Here is an 11195-nt window from a genome sequence, read left to right as displayed (position 1 = left end):
TGTTTATGAATCATTAGAGGCAGACAAACAGGCTGCCCACTCCTCATCCCCCCTGTCCTCTGTGTAAATCATTAGTCCAGGGAAGGTCACACACACACACACACACACCGTTCCTGTTGTATGTTGGTCCAGTATATTTTCATTATTCTCAGTGAAAGCCTTGAAGAGATCATCCAGAAAGACTGAGATGTGAAGCACACAAAAACATGAACACGGTTTTAAAGCGACAGAACGAAAACTTTCAGACACAGAAACGTTCAGCAGGTCTCCTGTAAGGTCATCGTGCAAGAAGTGCGTCTCAGCTTCACTGCTTCACTGCGTTCATCCTGCTGGGTGGCGTTTCAGTGCTTCATTCGCCTCACTGTGATTATATTTTTCTCTCCCTGTAGCTTCTACATCCGTCATATTCATATGTTTGATTGCATCCACTCCCAAAGTCATCTACACACTGTCACTGGCTGGAGGAAAACACACCACGCAGCACCCCACAAAGCAGCAAACTGTGGGGTGAAAAATGAAGCCAATAAAGTCCTGCAGTTCCGCGAGTGTCCACTAGAGGCAGGCTGCAGGAAAAACAAGAAGTCACAAACAACCACAGGTGAAAAAGCTGTTTTTACAGAAACATGTTTAACACCTGAAACAAAAAACGAAATGGGCACATGGACGTCTCCATTTTGTTTTTATAAATGATGCGTGTGTCCACAGTTAGGCGTGTAGCTGACATGATTGGCGCGGTGTAACTCAACATGGCGGCTCCTGCTGACGAGTCTCCTGCAGGAAGAGACGGGTGACGTGACTCAGGCCGTTCATATTTACAGTCTGTGCTCCCGATCAAATTAAAACAAAACAGTGAAATCCAGTCAGAGGACGGGCTCTCTGCAGAACCCACACACGTGCAGAGGTCCAGTATTATTTTTACTGACTCTCTATTTAAGAAAAAATAGTATTGTTGTCCAAAGAGTCAGTTTAATGTTGTGATGAAACGTGTGATGTACAGTCTTAATTAGACCTCTGTAGCACATCTGAAATACTGACGGACTTTTATAACCGTCCTCAAAGAATTACACTTCTGTAGGACTTGAAATATTTACAGGCCAGAAACAAACAGCAGAGCTGATCATTTCCTGTCTGGTTGGAGCCCACGCTCCGGTCTCAGGTTCTGAGCCCAGCTGATCCAGGATAAGTCCGGATGCAGGGTCTGTGCCACGGCTTTGATCTGCCTCCCCCGCTGTGTGGGCGCGCTTCATTCATGGCGGTCAGAGAGCGCCCACGTAGAGATCATTCCAAGTCCCATGAAATTGACTTTTTGCATTGTTTTATTTTTTGACTTGAATCTGCTGAGAAAGTTGATTTTCATTCTTGTTCATATTTTTTTCATACAGTTTTTTTCTGAGTATGAAATTTCTCAAATGTTTTTTAATTTGTTGATTTATTCATGAAGCGTCTTCTTCTGCATTTTTTAACCGGTTTCCCCTCAACCTGCCTTCACGAGTCCGCTGTCTCTGTCAGCTTGTGTTTACAGGTGAAGTTGTGCGAGGGCTTGATTGGAGCTCATGTGAGTCCTCAGCAGGTCTGTGCAGGTGAACGAGGCACGGCTGGAGCTCCATGAGGTCAATCAGACGGTGGGCGGAGCCACATTTACACCCTTATAAAACCACCTGCAGCGCCAAACAGAGTCACTTGTAAGAGAGTTAACAGGAAAAGAAACTCATGTTCAACATGATGCTGTACGTTCACTTTGTTCTTTGTCTGCTGTTTGGCTTTTCAGCTGCTCAGCATCATCCCTGGAACCAGGCTGGAGGCGGGACTCGAGGAAGGCCCAGAGACCAGAAACCAGCAGGTACACGTGTCTCTGTGACATGGATCAGATCTTTACTTTGTGCTTGTTTAAGCTTAAACTTTAACGGGGAAACTTTCCTTGTTCAGAGATGGATCATCTGATTTGTGTGATTCAAGAAACCCTGTGTGACGTAAGAGTTGTTAAAAGGATTTAAAGCAGACTGTCAAACATTCAGAACATGTTCAGGAGAGAAGGAATCCCTCCTCTGGTCGACGACAGGCTCAAAAAGTTTGAAGACATTTTGTGAAGGGTGATTGGTCGGCGTGTTTCTGCTGTAAATGAAATCATGAAACGTCATCCAACAACATCCGTTGAGGTTAGACAACAGACTTTTCAAGTTTTTTGCCGACTTTAAATTCCTTTTCCACGTCGAAGAAAGAACGGAGACGTTGCCTTGACTTGTAAATGTCAAACGCATTTCTTCAGCCTCGGCAAGTCGGGTTTTCTTTTCGGCTCTCCACACGCTCTCGGCTCCTCTCCGGCTTCAGCTCTCTGCTATGAGGCGTCTTCAGAGTGTTTTAGTCAAGACCACACTGGCCAGGACCAGGACATACCTGAGACCGGCGTGTGCCAAGACCGGAGACGTTTAGAGATCGAGTCAAGATCAAGACTTTAACTAACTCGCTGAAAAATCCTCACCTTGTGTGTAACAGGTGTCACTGTGGCAAATCAAATCACATGTGAATTGAAGTGTTTTTTTAGTAAGGGGCGTTTTCCTTCCAATCAAAATAATGACTTTTGAGAAGCGTGATTTTTTTGCTTTTATATCTAGACTCCACCTTGTCCGGGACAAGACAAAGTAGAAATGCTGTCCGTTACAAGACGAGACCTGCACAACGCTGTCTTACACGATACCAGCTGCACAGAGCTTAAAGACCTAAGATGGTCGACTGATTTGAAAATAAAAAAACATTACCAAGATGAGTGCATTTATGAAAATTCATATGAACAATCCAATTTGTATTTTAATACTTGGTCCTTTTTATCTAAGTGTACTGGTCTCATCACTGCCCCTTGTGGCTGGTGTGCAGATAACACCCACTTTAAGTTCAGTGAGAGCTGCAGACTTCATGAGCCTCAAAATTGTCTCCATACTTTTTTTCCGACCACATTGAGTGAGCTGTTGTCTCGACTTTTAACTGACAGCTTAATCTCCCAACTCTTGTCCCTAGATGTCCAACAGGAGAAGCAGTCCTTCCATGAGCCCTTGTCTTGGAGGTTTCCAACTCCGCCCCCGGAGGACGAGCCTCACTTCCCTCCAGAGTTCGAGCTGAAGGCTCCGACGGCAGCCGACAGCGTGAGCGCCTTCTGCGGGGAGAGCTCTATCCGTGTGGAGGCCAAAAAAGACCTGCTGGGCATCGGGAAACCCGTCCTGACGTCAGACGTCACGCTGGGAGGTTGTCCGGCCACGGGGGAGGACGCTGCAGCTCAGGTCATGATCTTTGAGTCGGAGCTGCACGGCTGTGGGAGCCAGCTGCTGGTGAGAAAACAACATGGCCGACCCATCAAGGCCACTTATAGCTTTCTTTGAGAAAATAAACTTGCTGATGAGGAAGTTGATTTTCATAAACTCGTATGGTGTCTAAGTATGAACGGTATAAAAATGTGGACGATGCATCAACTGCTTAAAGTGAAGCCAAAGAACCAGGAAGTGCACAAACTGTTAAATCCAGTTCTGCATGGTGGCCAAACCTGGTATTGCAGCTCGCTGTGATTCCTTCTGTTGCAAAGGAGGAGGCAGGCGTTATTATCAATGGGGGTGTTGGCTTAACTTGCATTGGTGCGTTTTTAAACTTTCAGATTACCGAGGACTCGTTCATCTACGCCTTCACGCTGAATTACGTCCCCACTCCTCTGGGAGACGCTCGGATCGTCCAGACCGGGGACGTGTCAGTCGGCGTGCAGTGTCACTACCAGAGGTCCGATTTTTGCACACTCGGAACCAGAACTGCTGAATTTATCTATTGGCATCATTTCATTGAAAGGTTTTTCCTCTTCAGTCAATGAAATTTGTTTTGTTTATTTCCAGGAAAAACGACGTGAGCAGCAGCAGCTCGTTTAAGCCGACCTGGAATCCGTTCCTCGACAGCAAAGCTTCAGAGGAAAACCTCTACTTCTCCTTCAGACTCATGACTGGTGAGTTTGTTCCTACTCATTCATGATGGAAAGTAAGCGTTGAAGTCGGATGTTTTTACAACAGATTTTTCTTTTCCCTTCATCGCCTCGACATTTATTGGTTTATTTAAGGTGTTTTTCTTCCCGCCTCTCAGATGATTGGCAGTTCTCTCGCCCGTCCTCTGAATTCCTGCTGGGAGACATGATGAAGTTCGAAGTGTCGGTCAAACAGTTTCATCACGCTCCTCTCAGAGTGTTCGTCGACAGCTGCGTGGCCACCATCGTCCCCAACATCGACACGGTCCCTCGATACGCCTTCCTTGGAAACAGCGGGTCAGTTAACTAAGTCAAACACCGACCTGCAGTCTGAATGGTCCTGTGTTGCATTCAGGGACTTGTCTTGGAGTCCTCAATTTTTGGGTTCATGCAATACTTTTCAGTTTGTTTTTTTTCTCTTAAGGACATTTGCTCGTGTTGCATTCGGGTGTCTTCTCTGATCTGTGATGTGTTCAGGCACATTCTGAGTGTCTGTTTTTTTGGTCGAGTGTGATTTGTCTCTCAGCTCTTTGTGTTGCGTTCAGGTGCCTGTTTGACAGCCAGCTAACCGGCTCCAACTCTCAGTTCCTTCCTCGGACTCAGGACGACAGGCTGCAGTTTCAGTTGGAGGCGTTCAGGTTCCAGCAGGACCACAGCGGCACGGTGAGTCCTTAACCAGTTTCCCACCCGTCACTTTGAGTTACTGTAAAATGTAACTCTGCATCTCGTTCTTAGATTTACATCACCTGCAATGTGAGAGCCACAGCAGCGTCTGCAGCTGTCGGTGCAACAAACAAGGCCTGCTCCTTCTCCAACGGGTAAAACACTAAAAGTCCCTGGTGGAAACTGGGCTTTTGATCCTTTCCTTAAACGTCACTAAATTAAGCCAAAGGTGTCACAACGACAAATTTCATTAATGCTCAAATATGAAGGGAGGAGGAACCGTAATCACTTTAAAAGCTTTTATTTTGGTAAATATCAACAGAGGAAATGAAGAATCATAGTTGTCTTGTAGTATTTTGTAGTTTACTTTTATTTCACGGTTCAGCTGTTTAAAGTCATCGGGGAATTTCTCCAGATTTAATTTTTATTCTTGGAAATGATAAAACATCAAATGTGGCAACAATGACTTGAAATTGAGATTAGAATTCAAAGAGGCGTTATCTTTCAGCCTTTGAAGCCGAGCTTTTAATTGACAGGTGGCGGGAGGCGGCTGGCAGACATGAGCTGTGCGCCTGCTGCGATACAGACTGTGGAGCAGGAGACCAGAGACAACCGGCACAAACCGGTAAGAAAAAGAGTGTGCAGCTGATTTTTTTTTTTTTTTAAATTTAACAGTGTTTTGAGTTTTCACTCAAAGACTCAACAGTCAGAAAAGTTTTAATGTCGTCTAAAGATGTTTCATGTTTCCATGTTGCAGGTTTTCTGTGGCAGCAGGAGACGGCCGTCGGTCCAATCAAAGTGGGGAACAAACTTCTGCAGTGAAAATGAATGTGCTACAAACGATAATAAACCAGAGAGTCTTTTCCTGATCCAGTTGTTTTTGTGTGGCTGTCTAAAAAGTTTCAATCAGAGGAAACAAACTAATCGAAGTTCTGATTTTAAAGGGAAGTTCACTGTCATGACATCACAAAGGTTTCACACGTTTAAAGAGTTTCAGGCCCCTGAAATCCACCTCGTGGTGGTCCACACATGCAGCACGGGGAGGAGCCTTGTCAGACCAATGTGTATGAGGCAGAAAATGAGTCCACTACATGATGCTATAAGGCCAGCAGATAAGCTCATGCAGCAGTGTGTGTGGGAGGACACACACACCACCTCCCACTCACTCCAGCTGAATCCTCCTGATTGTCTTTTCCCGTTGGCTCTCAGACTTTCTGTGGAAATGTACGAAAAGGCTGGCTGGAGAAACTCTGACTAAAGTCAGTTTGAATAAAAACATTTGTTTACACGTGCTGCAGCGCACAGAAACTTGACGTCACAGGAAAGAGGAGGAGCTAAAAGACAGGAAGTGTTTCCAAACACCTCAGACCTCTCTGCTCCTTGTGGAGTGGAGCTCACTCCACTCGGTGGTGTCCGGACGCCATGCTGGGACATCTGCTCTGCCACTTCCCCCATCGTCCATTTTCGATGACATCACCTGAGTGGACGCAGCTGGAGTGGCTGTCATCATGCATCACAGAAGAGGGCGGGGCAAAAAAAAGGCCTCATCTGTTTTCTATATATAACCCCGACCTCCACGTGAAGCTTTCTTGTTCCCTCACTGCGGTCGGGAGTGTCGGAGGCAGCTGCATCCATCACGGGCCGGAGAGCAGCTTCCTGTCACACTCATCCATCTCTACGCTGCATCTCTCAGGGGAGGAGAGGGATGACTGTGTGGCCTGAAACTCAGGTCACAGGGTCAACGATAAACCGGTTATTTTATTCTCTAAAACTAAACAGGCGGGTGTTAGTCTGACGACAGGAAGTAGGGAGCGTGAAGTTTCCAGGAAGAAACCTTCCACTTCCTATTTCACTGAGTGACTTTTACAGAGCTGTGGTTCCTAACTGGTCCGGTCCCAACTCATCCACGAGTCCCGACCCAAATGTCTGATAGCAACCAATCAGATTTATTGAATGAGAAGTCGCACAGTTCAGACCTCAAACTCCTGCACACGTTCATACGACCCACTTTTGGGTCCCGACCCACCAGTTGAGAACCACGGCTATAAAAGAGTCTTCAGAGTTACTGGAGCGCCGGTGCTAAACGAGAGCAAGGTTTTTTTGTTTTTTTTTTAAATAAAAGCTTCGCTTAGCATTTGTTGCACTGATTGATTATTTACATGTGTAGTCTTAAAATCTAAATTAACATATTAAATATAAACAATAGAAACGTTTTTGATTAATTAAAAAAAAAAGATGTCAGAGTAAATTGTTTTTCAGGAACATTTCTTTTTTGTTTCCAAACCTGCTTTGTCTTTCAATAAGATTGTATAACTTTGTATTGTTACAGTTAAAAGGTTGAGTATTTGATCAAGCATTGAAAACATGTCACATATATTCTTCTAAAAAGCTTCTGCTTCATAGTAAAAAAGAAACATGTCTTTTCTTCTTTATGTCATCGTTTGAAAACATCTGTCCCCCTCAGGTTAGAAAATAATTAAATGTAATCAGAGAAAATGTCTGTAAGGCGGCAGACCTACAAAATAAATAAAAAAAACACCACCAAGGGTGAGTAAAGGATGAATAAAATCACTGATATGATGCAGTTCAATAGCTTGAGTTCAGATGAATAACTATGTCAGAGTTTGGGAGTCTTCATACCCACGAAAAAACAGTGGATTAAAACTCCTCAGGTGTGTATGCAGCCACAGCGCCCCCTGCTGCCTCAGAGGAGGAGATGCAAGAAAACCAACAGCAGCTCTTCTTGCAAACACCCACAAATCATCAATTTATTTGTTCCGTGAAGCAATTCATAACATGAACATCCGTGTATAATAAAGTTATTTTACTTATTGGTAGTTAAAAATTGTTTCATTTTTAACTAAAAATGTGAGAATAAGACGTTAACTGTGACGTCATATGACGTGGTCGTTTGTAGATTAACGTGACAAACTCATAAATATACAGAAGGTATTTAGTTAAACACACAAAACTTCAGTTTTCGGCAACTGTTTTTCCTCCAGCTGAAAGATCAGCGGAGAGGACGTGATGACGTCACTCTCGGCGGACGCAGCAGCTTAAGATGCGTTCAAGTGCTGTGTGAAACTTTGGGGATTTCTTTTTGCATAAGTAGAGAACTTCCCCAAGAGGCCCCTCATGTGACAGCACTCAGTGTTGTTGTGCTGCTGAGAGTCTTTGGAAGCAACTCGGGATCAGAATTCAAATGAAAAATCAAATTTGAAAATGAAGATTTGGCCAAAACAATACAATTAAATTTTTTTTTTTTTTTTTTGCTCCACTAAATAGCTCGCATAGAATAAAACTATGAGAAAATAGATTTGAATGCTGAGATGCATTTAAAGGAATGATTTTAAATTGTTTAGAATATGGTGGATTGTTCGACTCGAAATTAAATTAAGATTAATTGATTTTTTAAATTTTCAACTCCTTATACTGATTAACATGCAGGGCTCATGATGTGAATAGAAAAGCACTGAAAAGTAAAATTTTGAGATCAAACATGCATCGTTTGCAATTTTTTGCAAATAAAATGCAATTGTATCATTTACATTTTAATTCGATCTTTGGGTTTGCTTATTATTTGACACAATTAAAAAGAAAAAAAATCGGGGGAACATTGCTTTTTTGTTCCCAAACCTGCTAATGATGATGCTCGTGATTTAAGCCAACTTGAACATAAATGATAACGGAGCAGCAGGAAAGTGACATCAGAATCCTTCTGGGGTCCACAGGTGATGATCTGCATGGTCCTTTCCTGGTCTACTCCACATATGAAACACAACGCCAGAGTTGTACATATGGCACCTGTCCAGAAAAATATTAGTGTTGGTCAGTCGCCAATGATCTCAAAGTATTGAATGATGAACCTTGGACACAATAAGCTGCAGTAATAAAGATCCATAACCGGACTCAAACAACCTGCAGGTCAAAGTTTTGTTATTCTGCCTCACTGAGACAAGACGCACTGAAGGACTTACATAGACATTCACCCTCAGAGCCAAACCAGAGACAGTTGCAGGAGGACATACGAGGATACTGGGACTACCTGCGCTTTAACCTAAAAACTGCACAAGGAATTTAAAAGACTACAAATAAATAACTTGAATTGACTGGGAGTTTGTTCGTCTGCTGCGTGACTCTCAGCAACATGGCGTCAAAGTTGGAGGAATATCTGTGCTGTCCGGTCTGCCATGACATCTTCAAAGATCCTGTCATCCTGACCTGCAGCCACAGCTTCTGTGTGGACTGTCTGCAGAGCTGGTGGAAGGAGAAGGAGAAGAAGGAGTGTCCAGTTTGTAGGAGAAGACATTCACAGTTATTACCTCCCAACTTGGCTTTACAGAATCTGTGTGAGATTTTTGTGCAGGAGAGAGATCACAGTGCTTCAGATGATCTGTGCAGTGAGCACTCTGAGAAATTCAAACTCTACTGTCTGGACCATCAGAAGCCGCTGTGTGTCGTCTGCCGAGATTCACAAAAACACAGCGAACACAGATACAAACCGATCGACGAAGCTGCTCAACAGCACAAGAAGAAACTGCAGGAAACTCTGGAGCCCCTGAAGGAGAAGCTCAAGGATTTTAAAGAAGTTAAAGTCAAGTTTGATGAGACAGCAGAACACATTCTGGTCCAGGCTGCAAACACCGAGAGGCAGATTAAGGAGCAGTTTAAGAAGCTTCATCAGTTTCTAGAAGAGGAAGAGGAGGCCAGGCTGTGTGCACTGAGGGAGGAAGAGGAGCAGAAGAGTCAGAGGATGAAGAAGGAGATAGAGAATCTGAGCGGAGAGATAGCAGCTCTCTCACTCACAGTCAGTGACACGGAGGACGAGCTGAGAGCGGCAGACGTCTCCTTCCTGAAGAACTACAAGGCTGCGGTCGACAGAGTGCAGCAGCGCCCCCTGCTGGAGGATCCACAGCTGCCCTCAGGAGCTCTGATAGACCTGGCCAAACACCTGGGCAACCTGAGCTTCAACATCTGGAAAAAGATGAAGGACATGGTCTCCTACAGTCCGGTCATTCTGGATCCAAACACTGCTTATCCAAAACTCCTTCTGTCTGAAGATCTGACCCGTGTGAGAGGAGGAGACGGACAGCAGCTTCCTGATAATCCGGAGAGGTTCGGTTTATTCTGCTCCGTGCTGGGCTCTGAGGGCTTTGACTCGGGGACTCACAGCTGGGACGTCGAGGTTGGAGACAACACAAACTGGTCTCTGGGTGTGATCGAGTCTGTTCAGAGGGAAAGTTTCATACAGTCTGGATTATGGACGATACTGCTCAGTTGCAAAGAATACAAAGCGTCGTCCACATCTCATTCAAACACCGCGCTGTCGGTGAAGACGAAGCTCCAGAGGATCCGAGTGAATCTGGACTGCGACAGAGGAGAGCTGTCCTTCTCTGATCCCGCCACTAACACACACATACACACCTTCAACCACACCTTCACTGAAAAGCTGTTTCCATACGTCAGAACTGGAGGGGAACACCAGCTGAGGATCTTACCGGGGAAGGTCTCCGTGACAGTAGAAGAAGAAACGCCTCATGGTGATGGTGACGATAATGTTCATCTGAGTCTTCAGCTTTGATTCTTTCACAGATGTTGGATATTTTCTTTCATTTTGCCAAAATGTAGCCTGTCAATGATGTCAGCTACACACCTAATGTAAAGCTGTAAAAACAGGCTTTGTTTTTGAATGGGTGTTTATGTGACTTCCTGTGCTTTTGCAGCCTTCCTCTAGTGGACACTCGAGGAACTGCAGGATTTTACTCTTCTGCGTCGGCTTCATTTTTTAATATCGAAAAAGCTTCTTCATTATACTTTGATTTGTTACGTGAATTGTTGAATTTACATCTTGGAAATCATGTTGACATTAAAGAACAGCTGCTGCTGAGCAAACAAACAACAGAGAATGAAACGTGGTACTTTTCTCATTCTTCACTTTTTACTAATCAATCAAATACTTGATCTGATTCAGTATTTACAACGTGTGTTGTTGTCTTAATGTACTTGATTTCAACAGAGAATAATATTGTCAGTGTGGTTGATTATAAAATAAACTTTATGATTATTAATTTCAGGTGTTTTTTTTATTCAAACCTGTGACATGTGAAAAGATTTGTCAGTGTCGACTTTTGTGTCAGGGTGAACAGGAGAGAGTTTGGTCCAGAGATTCAACAGCACTAGATTAATCATTGAAGGTTTACCACCTGATAAACATCACATATCAATTATTGCAAACATTGACCCGGACTGTTAAAAAAAAGGTTGAACCAAAAGGAACGGATAAATAAGTACAGCTACTAAGAAGAGCTCAGAGGGACACTTGAACCTCTCGGTCACGTCGAGGCGATGATGATTCTTGGAGGGAACATGAGACACAAATGTTGGATCACAGTGTTCAAAGAGACGCTGGTGACAGAAGAAATAAACGCAGCATCAGGTGTGTAATAAACAACACAGCAGAGAAACGATAAAGGACAAAGTTTATGACTTGATGTGGTCAAAAATCAAATTATAAAACACATCGAGTTCATCAAAAAGACGT

At 43.9% G+C, this 11195-nt stretch overlaps 2 protein-coding genes across 2 annotated transcripts; both read left to right on the top strand.

Annotated features, from left to right (window-relative positions):
• The first annotated feature begins 1660 nt into the window (after window positions 1-1660).
• Window positions 1661-5523, top strand: LOC306825948 (zona pellucida sperm-binding protein 3-like). The gene is made up of 9 exons (XM_079346942.1): window positions 1661-1840; window positions 3013-3320; window positions 3641-3759; window positions 3870-3976; window positions 4111-4288; window positions 4537-4654; window positions 4727-4809; window positions 5191-5279; window positions 5412-5523. The coding sequence occupies exons 1-9, from the start codon at window positions 1711-1713 to the stop codon at window positions 5474-5476; spliced, it is 1197 nt and encodes a 398-aa protein (XP_079203068.1). The 5' UTR covers window positions 1661-1710; the 3' UTR covers window positions 5477-5523.
• Window positions 5524-8180: 2657 nt separating this feature from the next.
• Window positions 8181-10235, top strand: LOC306825796 (nuclear factor 7, brain-like; the record flags this gene model as incomplete). The annotated part of the gene is made up of 1 exon (XM_079346752.1): window positions 8181-10235. Exon 1 carries the CDS (start codon window positions 8802-8804, stop codon window positions 10233-10235), a length of 1434 nt encoding a protein of 477 aa, XP_079202878.1. The 5' UTR covers window positions 8181-8801.
• Between the last annotated feature and the right edge of the window lie 960 nt (window positions 10236-11195).

This window comes from Symphodus melops (assembly GCF_947650265.1).
Source record: "Symphodus melops genome assembly, chromosome: 6".
NCBI lineage: Eukaryota > Metazoa > Chordata > Actinopteri > Labriformes > Labridae > Symphodus > Symphodus melops.
The sequence above is the reverse complement of the archived record's forward strand: the minus strand, read 5'-3'. Positions and strand labels throughout refer to the sequence as shown.

What these genes read in the sequence shown, in the direction of transcription:
- LOC306825948 (XM_079346942.1), top strand. Translation starts at nt 1,711, where the DNA reads ATGTTCAACATGATGCTGTACGTTCACTTTGTTCTTTGTCTGCTGTTT. An exon ending in GCTGTGGGAGCCAGCTGCTG is followed by an intron (nt 3,321 to 3,640) that starts GTGAGAAAACAA and finishes TTAAACTTTCAG; the next exon opens with ATTACCGAGGACTCGTTCAT. An exon ending in AGCAGGACCACAGCGGCACG is followed by an intron (nt 4,655 to 4,726) that starts GTGAGTCCTTAA and finishes TCTCGTTCTTAG; the next exon opens with ATTTACATCACCTGCAATGT.